This window comes from Glossina fuscipes, unplaced genomic scaffold (genome assembly GCF_014805625.2).
Source record: "Glossina fuscipes isolate IAEA_lab_2018 unplaced genomic scaffold, Yale_Gfus_2 112, whole genome shotgun sequence".
NCBI lineage: Eukaryota > Metazoa > Arthropoda > Insecta > Diptera > Glossinidae > Glossina > Glossina fuscipes.
In genome coordinates this window covers 2,969,536-2,985,419 of record NW_023998455.1, presented here as the reverse complement: position 1 = coordinate 2,985,419, position 15,884 = coordinate 2,969,536, and the positions used below count along the sequence as shown (strand labels likewise).

Sequence of the window (15,884 nt, the reverse complement as noted above, 5' to 3'; positions counted from 1 at the left end):
TTGGACATGTTATCCGGCAGCAATTTTTCATTCGATAATAAGAGGAATGCTTACTTTATCAATGGTTGCAAACCTCTATTCTCTACTCGTGGCAGCGAGTCCATAGTCCACAGCTATTGACTTTATTTGATCGAGCTTACTCATTATCGGTCCCTGGTGCTCGCAACCATTTAAAAGGATGTTATCGTTTTCTATAACCTGCAATCTACGGCCAATAGATTTTATAAGCCTATAATAAAAATCGCGCAAATATGTGTATGACGGCAAAGGCCAGCGACTCATCCAATTGCGAATGCAATTTTAGCATTTATCATCATTAGATTAATTTGACACAGTGGAAGACTGCTGCATTAAAACCAATTAAGATTTCGAACCGAACTGAGTTCAGTGCGTTTGTTTCGATTACAAAATCTTCAGCACTGTTCATTACATCTACACAAAATTTATCACTATATCTTTTTTACATGTTTATTTTTTGGTATACATTTTTATTAAATAGTGTTAAATATTATCGCTACTCTCATCTGCAGAGACATTAACTTCAAGGCGTCAATTGAAAAATTCGTAGAACAACAATTCACAAATAATAATCATGAATGGAATTTTAAGCAAAACTATTCCAATGCGGCGGCTATTTCGTATTGCGAAAAAAAAACTTGTAATCGGAAAAACTATAATGAAAATTTCTGCCGCATTTTTTTAATTTTAATCAGAAACTACAACAGCAAAACGTTTCTAAGCCAAGAAGGAAAAGAAAAATAACGCTGACCTTCAAAGAAACGCTGCATTTTTCGTTACATTCTCTTCAAAAAATACCTTTGGATTTTGTAATTCCTAGAAATTTGTTCCTTCTACGAATGAACTTTAGTTGCTGCTTACAGAATTGAAGGGCGCTTACTTACGGTCCCTGGCCCAAATGTTACAGCATTGGTTGCAAGTGGGATGCACACAGCAGTCGTCGCCTTACAGTTCTCATTATTCAGGAATCGTACGATACGAACGATAATACCAATAAGATTTGTTCTTTATTCTAACAAGTTTAGGTTCCTGGAACTGAAGCACCTTTATATATCCTACCGGCTAAATCTACCGGCAAACTTTTTGATCGATTTATAAAGTGATTCTGAAGGACAGATGGACCTATCTCAAGTCATTCTAGGTGTTTTTCATACATTCACACAAACTTTGTACACCCTTGTACACCAGATAAAGGCGTTAAAATCGGTATTATTCATCATTTTGATTTAGGTAAGAAAATAATTATATTCGTTTAACACAACGGAATGTCTTGCAAACGTGACTTCGCTATAAACGAATTTGGAGAAATCTTATTGGTTTTTAACGATATTCACCAGTGTCTCTTCCCCCCTTTCACTTCATTTGTCCACAAACCTTTAAGGTAAGTCTGTAAGTTAAGCAACTTGCTTAAAATCGAAAGATTAAAACGATGGTAAGCATAAAATATTGAAAAATCTCTCTCCAAATAAACTGAAAAGAATCTCTTCGAGAAATGTTTTGCGTTTAAGAATGATAAGAAAATAAGAAATGTGTTAGTAAACATTCACTCCACGAATTTTTTTTTATCAAGTCATATACATACATACATGTTAGTTTATTTTCATAATACCATTTATCGCTGTGTTGTTGTTAAGGTATCCGGTTTCCTTTAACTTATGGAAAAGTTGAAAGTCGATTTTCTTGATTTAGTGCGTTTGTGTGGGCTTATAGTCACGGGGACTTTACATATTTTCTATTTTATCAGTATTACGCTAATCTATTGAAAAGCGAAGCAAAAAAAAAAAAAATGCTTCTTTTTTTTTTATTTTTATTAACATGGTTTTCCCCATTTCTTAACCTGTTCACTGACATCGAATTAATCTGCACAATTACATGCACACGGTCATCATCACTGTGTTTGGTCATATTATCATTAGGCCAAAAAGTAGCGGCAGCGTATATTCACTTTCTATTTCAATATTCAAAAGTCTTTGGAGATTCATTCGGTTAGGACGTAATTTCATAGCATAACCGGAAATATATTTGAAAAAAAATTTCTTTAATTTAATTTTTTTTTTTTTGAAAATGAAGAGAAAAATTGTTCAAATATACATTTGGTGCTTTATTGTTTTCGTTCTATTAATGGGTGAGTTATCAGATTAAACAAGAAAACAAAAAAAAAGAGCGGGCGGCAATTTCCAAAGATCATATTCGCAATCGTCCTATATAAGGATATCCATGATAACTTGTCTCTCTAAAGAAATACGCATTAATGTGAAAAAGAAAATTTCGAAAGGAACGGCAACGAATTAATTTTATCGATGTGAATATTGAGATTCGCAAGAGGATTTAAAATAAATTTTAGAAGAAGTGAATGGAAATTTTGAATAAATAAATTTTTCTTACATAACTCAATGCACTTATGTCCGGCCCAAGTAAACTGTGCTTCTTAAGTTCATATCAGCATACTATTACAGATCATTTACAACTAGTTAAACTTTATCAAACTTCGTATTAACTGTGTCGACCGTTATTGAAATGAAAGATATATGAAAGATAACCGCCTCTTTCATAAGCTAAACAAAACGAAACTGAACGTTACAGTTGCCATTACGCTCCAGTTAACACAAACAATGTCAGTGTCAGTTTACGTCATAACAAGTGGCCCCAAGAGAAATGCTGCATTTTTCGTTACACTCTTATATATATTACTATTCCCACTTGCAGTAGAGGAAGGAAAGAAAGTTCACTTGAATAGAAATATTGTGTCAGTTTATGTCATAACAAGTGGCGCCAAGAGAAACGCTGCATATTTCGTTACACTCTTATATATATTAATATTCCCACTTACAGTAGAGGAAGGAAAGAAAGTTCACTTGAATAGAAATATTGTGTCAGTTTATGTCATAACAAGTGGCCCCAAGAGAAACGCTGCATTTTTCGTTACACTCTTATATATATTAATATTCCGACTTACAGTAGAGGAAGGAAAGAAAATTCACTTGAATAGAAATATTTATGATTTGATTTCCTAACATTTTTTTTTTAAGTTTTTATAAATTAGTTTTTAAAAACTTCTTTCTGTGAATTTCTTCATTCATTTTCTCTTCCTAAGCAGATTCCATCGCTTCTGCGCGTAAAATTAAACGTAAAGGTGCTTATTTATCTCAAGCTACCGGTCCATCTTCTTATGGCAGTGAGCCATACAAATATGAAGAGATTCATAGCGTAGAGTATGCCAACCATCAACCATACTCCGAGCATTACGAGTACGAATCTGCTCAACAGACTACCTTATCGAATACTTATTTAATGGATAATGGTTTGCGTAGCATAGCCAAAGGTTCCGCTGATCAGGCCAACTCAGCTGTGGCTTCACAGAATGCTGCTGCTAAACAAGCAGCATATGTAGCAAAAAATACTTTGGCCCATGCAGCTTCTCAAGCAGCCAATACGGCCGTAGCCGTGCTTAAAGGTAAAGAAGTTCTATTGCAACGTTTAGAAGAACAACTTACTGAAGCACACAAAACAATGCAAAGTGAATTACAACAACTGCAGCAAGCTAAGCGTTCAGCCCAAGCTGCCCAATATGCTGCAGAGCAAGCAATTAATCATGTCTCCATATTGACAGCTGCTTTAAATAATGCTCAAAGTGCCTCAGAACTAGCACAGAAAGCCGCATCAGAAGCTGCAGGCGAACTAGCTTCACAAATCGATATGGTCGCACAGGCTAAAAAGAAAGTAGAAGCGATAGAAACTCAACTATATACAACGCGTTTAGATTATCAAGAGACCAAAGATGCGGCTGAGAAAGCAACGTTTTCAGCCCAAGCAGCGCAACACAATGCAAATGATGCAGCGTTGCACGCTAATGTTGAATTAAGTGCCAGTTCTGGTGGAAGCTTGCAAGCGCTCCAGGATGTCGGTGAACATCATGCGATTATAAAACGTACTGACAAACATGGCAGAGACAAACTTTATGGCGCATAATTTATTTTGAAATCGTTGGATGCCAAAAAGCAAGATTTAGTGTTAATTAGTGTGAAAGATTATTATTGTTGTTAGTTTTTCTTTTACTTTGAGTAAATTTATTGAAATTTATTTTTATCTTACTTCTGATATACATAATTAGACGGATTATGAGATGAAAATGGTGATCAGCAATGTGTTGTCTGCGTAATAGTTGAAGAAGTACGTTTTTGACGATATAATAGCTGTACACAAGTACTTAATACCGGAGGATAAGGAGCATCGCATTGTGTTTGTATATATCGCATAAGATATATATATATCGTCGAGATGTTACCATATTTAAAAGAATAATATTATTTTGTATGTATTCCTCTATCAGCATGAATAGGAAGAATTTATTTGTCCGATGTAACGAGGGGGCGGTTAGAAAGAAGTGAGAAAAGATAAAGATGTAGAGAGCTGGCAATAGGAGGCAAATTTTAAAATTTTTCTTAATTTTGAGATGGTTTACAACGGTTAGCTTCGACATGCTTGATAAAACAACAAAATAGAAGAACGAAATAATAGAACATTTAAATAATGTCATAATAGGATATAACAATAAAATAGTACAACAATTGAGTTATAGATACGCACAATATGTACACAATATCTGGTGGCACGTACAAGAAGTAACTGATTATAGAATAATATGACAGCGGATAATTCTCATGTAGCAGTTGCGTTGCGCCCTTTCTTCCAAAGGATCTAAAATTGGTCGAGTAGTATTGCGAACGCAGTAGAGTGTGATTGTGCATAAGAAAAACAATAGGTTTGTTAACTTAGCGTACACGAGGGATGAAGAGTCCTTATTAAGGAAACATGATATTTTTCCTTAAAAACTTTTTCCGTAAAAACTCATGTAGTGACTGTCGCAGGTAAAGGAGTGAAAAGTATGATAATTGTAAAGGTTGTGACAAAAAAATTGAACTGAACAAGAAGTAAAAACAATTATTCACTTCTTATAACTTCTTTGTGCACTTTGTGAACTGGCTATGGTGAAACCAAATGAATTGCATTGGAGTTGAGTTTTCGCTAAAACGGCTGAAAGACGTTATCTGGTTGTATAATTTTGAGTACCTTACACACTTCACAGAATGTAGTATTATGTTTAGGTCTACATACAACCGCACACAATTAACAAATTGCAACGTGTGGGTTGAAACCAAGAATACAAGATGGACAGATGGACGGACAAGCTTAGAATCACTTTCTGAATCGATCGATATAATAACAGGCAGAAGTGCCATATAAAAAGCCCATAAGCTTCAAAACTTTCCCATACCAGTTCACAACAAGGTCCTAAAAGGGCCCGATACAATTCACTTCTAATTAGGTTCGTTGTGGGGCCAAAACATGTGTGCGTAAAACTTTTCATCAAAACAGCTTAAAAACTCACCCTTGGAGGTGGAGCACAAAAATACGTGAACATGCTGGCTCCTATATCCATCCCCATAAATTTAACATATCCTATATCACAAGTAGAGTCACACATCATTAAAAGCTTAATTGTGGAGAAAATGAGTAGCAACTTTTTTAAAATTTTACCGAAAATTCCAAAAATTCCCCTAAAAAACGTTTTTAACAAAAGATATATATGAAATATATATATATAAATATATAGATATGTAGGAGGAATTTCAGAAAGAAAAGGCAACTGGCATATAAATATAATAAATATTCACACATCCAACTTGGACAGAAGGTTAATCGGCGAGGTTATCAGAGTACAGACGTTGACGCTCTCTTCGTCGTTTTAAATTTTTCAAGTATCGTATATACTTTAATTGGTCGGACGATAAACGACGTTTGGTCGCGGCACGGCGTGATCTCTGCGCATTGACTTTAGCTTCGTGGGCGGCACAAGCCGCCTTATAAGCTGCTTGTTTGGTGTTGGCAAAGTCTTGACGAGCAGAACTCAATTGCCGTAATAATTGTTCAACGCGTGATTTAGCCGCTTCTAATAGTTGAGCTTTTTCGGCGACTTCGGCTTGAGCACCGTTAGCAGCCTGTTCAGCGTTACCAACATTCGCTTGAGCAGTTTGCACCGCTTGCGTCAGTGTCTTTAATTGAGCATGCGCCTGTTGAGCAGCACGCAGGGCTGCATTGATGTTACCTTGAGCATTTTGTAATGAAGCAGTTTCTTCTTGGACCACAGCCTCAGCTTCTCGTACTTCTTGTTCCAATGTTTCGACAATTTGTTGTTTACCTGCTAATGCAGCTTCAGCGGCTTTAGCTGATTGCATTGCTTTTTCAGCCAATTGAGACTTCACTTGTTGAGCGGCCGCTTGGCCGGCAGCGTTTTGCGCTTCCGAAGCAGCAGTGGCTTCCTGGGCGGCTTTTTGTGCTATATTGGTTGCCTTCTGCTTCGGGTTACCTTGAGATATTTTTTCAGCTCCCTTGCATTCTTGCTTACCGTTGCAATTGTTGCCGTCGACGCTAGCCAATGAGAAGCCTGGTATCATGCGCTTCCGATATTTCTAAAACAATACCCGAAGAGAAGAAAAAGAACACATGCTGTAAGCTATAGCAACTACTTCGAAATCAACTCACCTTATTGATATAACCTTGCGCTGTGCTTAGCGAAAATACTAACGTCAGTAAATATCCAAGTAATAAAACTACACGAAATCTCATAGTTCGTTATTTTTATAATAAAAATAAAGGACTAGAAGTTTTTTTTTTTTTTTTTGTTTCTTTTGCTTTGTTTTGTGAAGAAAATATGTCACAACAAAAAGGCCTCAATTCGGACGAACATTTATTTTGCTCAGATGTTTTTTGTGTGCAACACGTGGTTTTGGCAACAACAAGATACATAGGCCCTCGTGTTTGCCGAAGCATTGACAGCAACAAATTGAACAGGCCCACGACTTGTCAGAAATAAAAACAATGTTTCTTGATTGAAGCTAAATTGTTCACGTTTTGCATTAGTATTTGTTTTTCATTTTGTTTTATTAATTATTTAAGCGATTTAAGGCCAAAGCAACCAATTTTTCGGCAGATTCGTGATATACAAAATTTTTCATTTGATATTGTGTCGAAATTCCAGTGCAGGTCCCTAAGAAAACTTCAAGAAGGTCGAAATGTGCCGCGGGATTGGATGGATATAGAGTCGTTGGAAGATGTCGTTAACGAAACTGAGAAAAAATCTAAGCAAATTTACAAATTTTCGGTTTTTAAATATTTTTCTTCTTCTTATGAAAATGCCGCATGAACATTACATGCTTGAAGCGGAATTAATAATGAGTACCAGATGTGCGACGTTGCAAGGACCTACGTATTATAATTAAGTATATTTTTAGATATAAGAGAATCAAAAGCAATACATTTTAATGAAAGTAAGTTCTTCACTCAGTATTTAAAGAAAGAAGTCCGTCTACCGGTTTTTTTCATTTTGGTTGCAAGACACCAAACGTCTGTTAGCGATGCATGAGTTATATATCGCAAAGAAATGAGTTAAGTGGAAATCAAATTTTACACGCACACGCAAATGGTGAGAGATACTCCAAAAAGGCGAAAAGCAATCTTAATACCTACAAAGGTCTAATCGAACGACTTGTTTTAAGTTCCTCAAGTTAGATTTACTCAGCAAATTGTAATAAGTAGTGTTTCTTAAAAGATCTCTTGATCTGAAAAACTCTGGAAAATGAACAAGAGATGAATTTAGATGTGATCGTAGTCTTTAAACATCATTGACGGTAAGACATCGAATTGCTAGTGAACATCGCGTATGCTATGATCCTTAGAAATCTGATTTGCATACACACATTAGGCAAATTGTCATGAACGATCACATTCAGAGTTTTCAGAGGTTTTATGGTAGACGAAGGATCAGATGCCGAATTATTATTTCTAATATTACTTGTGGGATTTGAGAAGGAGTAACAAAATTTGTACGAAGCACTCACGTGTTATATCGTAATGGCCAAATATACTGCAATCATTTTTCTTCGCAAGATTTACGTTAAGATTCACTTCACGTAAGTAAGTAACGATTACGATACTTTCGGCGCCCGCGACATAGTGAATGACAAACTCCTACCTATGAAATTAAGTTTTTATGATAGCTTTCAACATTCTTCAAGACTTACGTAAATTCCCTAGAGTCCTAAAATATTTTCTAATTCACTTTTATAATTTATCCCCCTTGGATAGTAAATTTGGTGAATATATTTTAATTTGTTTAAAATTAATTTATATATATTTTGAAAATTTTTTAATTATTCCATTTTTTTTATACCCTTCAGCAGATTTGATAGAAGCGTTTGTGCGAGTCTATGCAACACACAGGAGGACTGTAGATGGACTAATTTTTGGTTTTGTTATCCGTTCGTCCGTCTTGTTTTCTATTGTTCAACCTACAGATCGAAAGAAAAACGCTATTGAAAATGATTCGAATTGAACTACCATTTCGGCCGCTTCCAATATAAGGTTTTATTTTGAAAATTCATTACTGGCACGAATAGCTGCGCTAAATGAATTGATGTAGGGTATTCAATATCCTAATAAAGTCTTCTTTTTTGTTTTTAACTGTTATAATAATAATTTTGTCGATATTTCAATGCAGCTATAAAAATTATAAAATATGTCTTAGCAAAGGTTCGAACCCGAAAACCTTTCTGTGATATTGGAGAAATAGAAAATGTAGACAATCGTAGACTACGACAAGCGGAGAATGGAATTTCGAATTATGTGAGAGTATATATGACCGCACAACCGATACATATACATACATATATAGATACATAGATATATATGGGACGGAATGGGATGAGACTAACGATTGTTGCATTTCTCTAAACGATAATTTAGCTGAAGGTATTCATTGCAAATACATAATCAGTGGGCATGACTTCTGATGGTTCTGTTAATCGTTAGTGGTTAATCCTTTCGACGCGAAATCACTGTTTCACCTTTTTCTTTGTTCGCGCGCAAATTTTGTCATTGTAAAGAAACAAATATAGGCAAGTACTAGGTTTAGTAAGGGTGAGAAATAAATTCATAAATATAATAAGAAAAAGTTGTCTCTACAAAAGATTAGCTAAATATGTCTGACACCTTATTACATATTATTTTCAAATTGATGTTCACGTGCGAAACGGCGACGATGTTGCTTTAATTTCCGTATAAATTTTAATTCATCGGCAGTTAAATAACGTTTCGATAAACTGCGGCGAGTTTTCTGAGCGTTGACTTTCGCTTCGTGAGCAGCGCAAGCCGCTTTATAAGCGGCCTGCTTAGTGTTGGCAAAATCTTGGCGTGCATTACTTAATTGACGCAACAATTGCTCGACACGCGTTTTTGCGGCATCTAGTAGCTGAGATTTTTCCGCCACCTCAGCTTGTGCGCCATTAGCTGCTTGCTCAGCATTGCCGACATTGGCTTGAGCGGTTTGCACCGCCTGTGTTAACGTCTTTAACTGAGCTTGGGCCTGTTGAGCCGCCCTCACCGCCGCATTAATATTTGTTTGAGCATTTTGAAGAGAAGAAGTTTCTTCCTGTACAACAGCTTCGGCCTCGCGTACTTCTTGCTCTAACTGCTCAACAATTTGTTGTTTACCAGCCAAAGCAGCCTCGGCAGCCTTAGCTGCTTGCATCGCCTTTTCAGCTAACTGAGCTTTCACTTGATGAGCTGCGGCTTGACCCGCCGCGTTTTGCGCTTCCGAAGCAGCAGCGGCTTCCTGGGCGGCTTTCTGTGCTATGTTGGTAGCCTTCTGCTTAGGATTACCTTGCGATATTTTTTCAGCTCCCTTGCATTCTTGCTTACCGTTGCAATTGTTGCCGTCGACGCTAGCAAATGAGAAGTCGTTGTATAAGCCAGGTACCATACGTTTTCGATAAAACTAAATCAAAACACAAAGAATGGCAGACTTTGTTGAGTTTGGAACACATTGATATCAGTGCGGCTTACCCACCTTCTCGTCGTTCATATATCCTTGAGCCGCAGTTAAAGCACCTACTAATGTGAACAGATATATAATTAATCTTAAGCGAATTCTCATTTTATGTTTGTGTTTTGTTTTAAACACAACGTCTACGGTTTCTTCTTATCCGAGTGAAAATATGTTTGCATTCAATAATAAGAAAATAAGAAATGTCAGATAAAATAAAAGCAAAAAATATTTTTAGAAATAAATCCAAAAGGTTAAATATCTGGGAACTTTATTGATAAGAAATAAAGGGAGAGACAAACTTTCATGGTGGGCGTCCTAATGAAGTCAAACAATTAATTGGTGATCGTAAGAAGTCGATAAATGATCCTATAAAAACCAATAGCTAAGGAAACCCGCGCTCACGAGCCCGAGCTTTAATAGGTCGCAGTAACTGTAGTGTTACCCTTATCTACATCTTCCTAGATCACATCTAACATCTGAAGAAGCATACCGCATCTCTACGCTTTCCTGTTGCAAGCCGAATCTCTACGCCGTTTGCACAATAATCGCTGCACCGATCTGGCAAGTTATCCTTGCGATAAGCTCGCTGCCTGCATATCTTCTGGACGAATTATGTAATCTTGCATCCATTGATGTTATAAAGCAGCTGACGTTGACGAAAGAAATACGTCCCATACATCTTTTTACATGCAAGGAAAAAGGACAAGTATCAGAAAAGTTTCGCAAGATTTTCTCCAAACCGTGTTCCTCCATCATCATTCTTATCGACAAAGGCTTGCATTGCTAACATCGCAATTTTCAGACAAGTTAAAACATCCCACCCGTACTCGGCCCATTTTTGAACACCCTACACTAATTAAAAAATCACTAATTTGGCTCAAATTCCATCATCATCCATCGAAATGCTAAAAACTGAACGATGTTGCTATGTAAAGACCCATTTTATCTTAAAAATAGTTTTTATGTGAGAAGGATTAAAAGGTGATCCCGTCGGAAGGAAATTTTTCATATACTTTTTGTATGCTAGAGTACTATCATGAGGATCAAAGACGATCCTCTTTGCGGCGCCAAATTATGATTAATTTAAGTATTGTAAGATTATTTGAAGTGCTCTAATGCGCGACAGGTACGTTTGATTTCATTCGAAAATAAAACAGATGACTTCGAATGAAATTAAAAAATCGACCAGTAGAAAAGTAATGTCGGTCAACGATTCCGACATGTAGTTCTTTCTTGTTTAATTCACGGCATCAAGAGATATGTACTCGTAACTCAGCCCGGTATGAAGTTTTGATCTCATTCGAAAATGGAACAGATGACATCGAATTAAATTAAAAAATCTGTTCACGACGTTGTCTGACCGCTGGGTAAATAATATCGGTCATCGATTTCCGGCTTGTCGTTATTTCTGATTTACTCCTTAATCTTAGCAGACGTGGGCTCGCAACTCAGTGCGGCACGATTACATTAACAATAGTGTAGTGTGATCGCATACCGTCGTATGCATCCACTTTGAAGTGCGACATTGCGAATTATGCTGAATTTGCATAATTCTGTAACAAAAAAAAAGTAAAACAAAAATTTTGTCGCACTTCAACTGGCTGGGTATGGCATTACGAAATGCAATACAATGCCAGGCGCCCCAATAAGTGTTAACGTAGCATAAAACCACCTGTAGATTTAAGTACAAATAAGACACTTCAAGAAATAAAGAAATCAATTGTTTAACAGCAATTCATAACTAAGCGTTGTATCCGCTCAAATATAAAAGGCGTTAAATCCGCCTAAGCTTTAGCTAGGGACCGTCTCTTGCCGAGCTCCATTGGCACTACATGAGACGGATAGACTTGGCGTTCTGCTTGCCAAGGAAGCATTCATAGGGAATCCTACCTAATAATACGACAACACATTCGAACAACGACACATTGCTCCATTAGTATTTCAAAATTTTATTACAATAGCAACGCAGTTCCAGCACGAGAACAAAGAATAAAGCACGGCAATTAATTGCGATCGTATGTTTGTTTTTCTCGATAATAAATGAACAATGGGTGAATGGAATAAGAAAATAATAAACTAGCAATGACTTGTTAAACGACAAAAAAAAGTATACAATCATAAGTGACTGTATACGTATGTGTGTACAAGGTAATGAATTACCTTGTGACACCGAGTGAACGAAATATAAGGAAAGAATGGGAATCTAGGAAGTTGTATATAGCCTGGTCAGAGTGTAGAAGATCATAGACCTGTAATTACTTGGGAAAATCACTATATAGAGTGAAGAAATTATAAATACTATTATAAGGACCTCTGGTATACTCGCCGAGTATAATCCTAGCATAGATTGTCGAACGGACTTCAATAGATGAAAGTCACACGACTTGTTTTCGTCCTGCAAGTTACTCCTACGGATTTTGTAGTAAGATAAGTATGTTTTATTCATTTTCTTTTGTAGCAAGCAACTTGTTATTTTTTTTGCGAGAATCATAGGGATGCTGTATGCTATAAGTAAGAACGGAATGGAATGGGTCTATCACATTCGAAGTAAATTAATTAGCATACTTCGAATGTGATCAACAAACTGATTGGCAACACCAATTCGATTTCGAAGAGAGGCATAGTGTCGAAGAAAATTGCACATCTTCCTCCTTCTGAATCGAACCACCGACTAGGTAACCCACCACCGTCTGAAATAAAATACATCATCACACGCTAGCATTACATGCTTTAAGTGCCAAATTTGGGATTTTAATAGAAAAAGTCATGCTGTCCGTCCGATGACCAATGACGACAGGTCTTTTAATTTAAATGTATGCTTTGAAGTGTTCATTTTTTTTAGCCGCAAGGTTGTTTATGGACAACTGCACCCCTTTCTGTGTTCTGGTAAAGAAAATCGCCAACTGATTGCGCGTAACGGATTTTTCAAAATGGGAAGTGGTCCTAAGTATAGTCTATTTCTATTCATTTTCAATATGATTCGCCATTAAACTAATATATATTAGTATATGAAATATAGGCAAAACATCTCGAAATCTACGCAGGTAAACGGTCGGACATGCATGCTTGAATCGGTTTAGGAAATGATCCTGAGCCGCTTGTTATAAAAAATGTTGCATAACTCGTCGCAAATGATGCATCAGAATAAGGCAGGAAAAGACTCCCCCCACTAATGTTTGCTTTTTATTTCAAAATGTTAACGATTTTGACAAATGGCCATCGAACTGCTTTATCTGGAGCCCCAAGACTATGTTACTAGGGGCAAAGATCAATTAAAAAATGGTGCATTTAATTATAATGTATACCCGTCTATTCAAAACGTCTTTTTCAAAATGGGTGAACTTAACTGTACTGATAGAGACCGCCGGTATAAATTGCATGTGTTACTGTTTTAATATCTCAAAGCGAAAGCTACACACCGCTATTGGGCGAAAATAATCATATTTTTAGACTACAATTATTCCCTTTTGTCACCGAAGTGATCGATTATGGCACAGACGCATTAAAATATTGTCACAAAAGATTGATTCTTTGTGCGCACTATACACTATCTCTGCGTAAGACAATTTCCTCTATTGAAATTTCTTTAATTATAAATTAATTATAAATATAATCCTAATTAATTAAAATTTCTTTATATACATTTCTGCGTTGCAAGAAGTGAATAAGCTTTAATGAGTGCTTGCGAAAGGGCTTCCAATGATCGTAGAAGGAAAAATTTCTTCCTTTTTTTTTTTACTTTTGCGATTAAATTGATAAATAAAAATAAATCTTAAATAATCGCATTTTCGCTATCCAAATATATACTCACGCATACATGCACACGCACACATACACACGAAATCAAATATATAAAAATATATTGCAAACAAATGTGTCTACACTCTCTGCCGTATTAAACGACGACGTTGTTGTTTCAAATTTTGTATATGTTTTAACTGGCCGGATGTTAGAAAGCGTTTAATCGCATGACGACGTGATCTTTGAGCATTTACTTTAGCTTCGTGGGCAGCACAAGCTGCCCTGTAGGCAGACTGCTTAGTGTTTGAATAATCTTGGCGGGCTCCACTCAGCTGGCGTAATAATTGATCGACCCGCGTTTTTGCGGCTTCCATTAGCTGTGCTTTCTCAGCTAATTCGGCTTGGGCACCGGTGGCTGCTTGCTCGGAATTACCAACATTAGCTTGAGCTGTTTGAACTGCCTCCGTTAAGGTTTTAAGCTGCTTTTGAGCCTGCTGGGAAGCGCGTATAGCCGCTTGAACATTGGAATGGGCACTGTCGAGAGACGAAGCCTCCTCTTGTACTACAGCTTCTGCCTCGCGTACTTCTTGTTCCAATTGTTCGACGATTTGCTGTTTACCCGCTAAAGCAGCCTCGGCTGCCTTGGCTGCTTGCATTGCTTTCTCGGCTAATTGCATTTTCACTTGACGAGCGGCAGCGGCGCCAGCTGCATTTTGAGCTTCGGATGCAGCTGTCGCTTCTTGAGCAGCCTTCTGTGCTATATTGGTTGCCTTCTGTTTCGGATTACCTAAACTGAGTTGCTCCGTACCTTTACATTCTTGTTTCTTGCAACCTCCCATACCATTCAGGGCAGACATTTGCAAGTCATTGAACCAAGCCGGTACCATGCGTTTACGATATATCTATTTGAAAGCAATTTGAGTGCACAGAGATTGTAAGTAGCACAGAAATTGCAATAGCAAAGCCTTTACCTTCTGTTCGTTGGTATTACTCTGGCTTTGTACACTAGTGATTATTGCTAATACCAACATTAAAATATTTATATCATAACATAAGCGAAATGTCATAATGACTACACACAAAGTAACGAACTTCCGAACAAATTTCTTTTAAAAAACATTTGATTTTGATATCAAAACTTCGACATTGACTTTTAGATATTGATTGCCACGTTCTACACTCACCTCAGCTGAGGATTCCGACAATAGCTATGATTTTATTTATACATTGTTAAAAATCAACTTCTTCTTTGGCCAGATCACGTAAGCAGTCATGGCAATTCAGCTGCTCACGGATGTAACGCGCGGTCCCATATGTGAGCAGCCGCAGGTAATGTTCTAATGTTCTTCGTGGTTGTGGACTTGATTTAGGACCAGATCTTTGAAGATAGCATTAACACTGCAACTATGACGGCTTTGTACAGCGTTCACCTATTTTGTTCGCGTTAGTGCCTAACAAACCAAAAGTGCATTAACTGAATTTGAGGGCGATTTTCATATCTCAGGGGAGATATAACGACATTCATTCTCAGGCCAGAAGCAGTGTGAACAGATGTATCGATTTATATAAAGGTGTGGTATACTATTATATATAATCTATAAGTCAAGTCCCTATTCAACTTCTAAGGTCGTTCGCACATTTTCATGGAAGATCGGAAGAGCAGATACAATGCCAAATAAATATTTGGCAAAACTAATAGAAATTGCAACTCTGTTTTTTTTCTCGAATTAAGACTATAGATGGGCGGAGAACGGTACAAAGCAAAAATAGCCAATTTTGTTCTATAAATTAATGACATTATATCTCTTTTGTTTTGTTTTTTGTTTTCTAAACAAACAAATCCTCTTTTTCGGTAATTGTTCGTTCGCTTGACATAAATTTAAAAAATTGAAAATATTTTCGATGTAATGAATTTTTTCCCTTACATTTTATGTTTTTTGATATTTACGAGCTTCGGTTACAAGATTGATCAGAATAAGAATGTAATGTATTTTTATATAATCTATTCATCCCTTTTTTCATGATCTTTCTGCATCATATTCGTTAGTTTAGTACGAACAAGAAAAGATGTCGACCGATCCATTTACAAATTTTTTAGACGACGGCGAAGAAGGCGTAATCATTGATCCACAAGTTGCCGCATTAGTTAACAATGCTCGACTGGGCAAACTCCGAAAGAACGTGGCTCAGAACGCATTCCAGGATCGAATAGACGCCTCGAAAGCACAGAAATTAGCCGGCG

General features: G+C 36.7%; 4 protein-coding genes across 4 annotated transcripts; 1 reads left to right on the top strand and 3 right to left on the bottom strand.

Annotated features, from left to right (window-relative positions):
• Nucleotides 1–2,103: 2,103 nt before the first annotated feature.
• LOC119639255 lies at nt 2,104–3,987 on the top strand. The gene is made up of 2 exons (XM_038036540.1): nt 2,104–2,143; nt 3,116–3,987. The coding sequence occupies exons 1-2, from the start codon at nt 2,140–2,142 to the stop codon at nt 3,985–3,987; spliced, it is 876 nt and encodes a 291-aa protein (XP_037892468.1). The 5' UTR covers nt 2,104–2,139.
• A 1,727-nt stretch (nt 3,988–5,714) lies between these two features.
• On the bottom strand, nt 5,715–6,645 carry LOC119639254 (uncharacterized protein CG45076-like). The gene is made up of 2 exons (XM_038036539.1): nt 6,562–6,645; nt 5,715–6,488 (listed from the first exon to the last, which is right to left on the bottom strand). The coding sequence occupies exons 1-2, from the start codon at nt 6,643–6,645 to the stop codon at nt 5,715–5,717; spliced, it is 858 nt and encodes a 285-aa protein (XP_037892467.1).
• Nucleotides 6,646–9,070: 2,425 nt separating this feature from the next.
• Nucleotides 9,071–10,009, bottom strand: LOC119639253 (plectin-like). The gene is made up of 2 exons (XM_038036538.1): nt 9,923–10,009; nt 9,071–9,850 (listed from the first exon to the last, which is right to left on the bottom strand). The coding sequence occupies exons 1-2, from the start codon at nt 10,007–10,009 to the stop codon at nt 9,071–9,073; spliced, it is 867 nt and encodes a 288-aa protein (XP_037892466.1).
• A 3,745-nt stretch (nt 10,010–13,754) lies between these two features.
• LOC119639547 (uncharacterized protein PF11_0207-like) lies at nt 13,755–14,791 on the bottom strand. The gene is made up of 2 exons (XM_038036987.1): nt 14,614–14,791; nt 13,755–14,544 (listed from the first exon to the last, which is right to left on the bottom strand). The coding sequence occupies exons 1-2, from the start codon at nt 14,707–14,709 to the stop codon at nt 13,780–13,782; spliced, it is 861 nt and encodes a 286-aa protein (XP_037892915.1). The 5' UTR covers nt 14,710–14,791; the 3' UTR covers nt 13,755–13,779.
• Nucleotides 14,792–15,884: the final 1,093 nt, after the last annotated feature.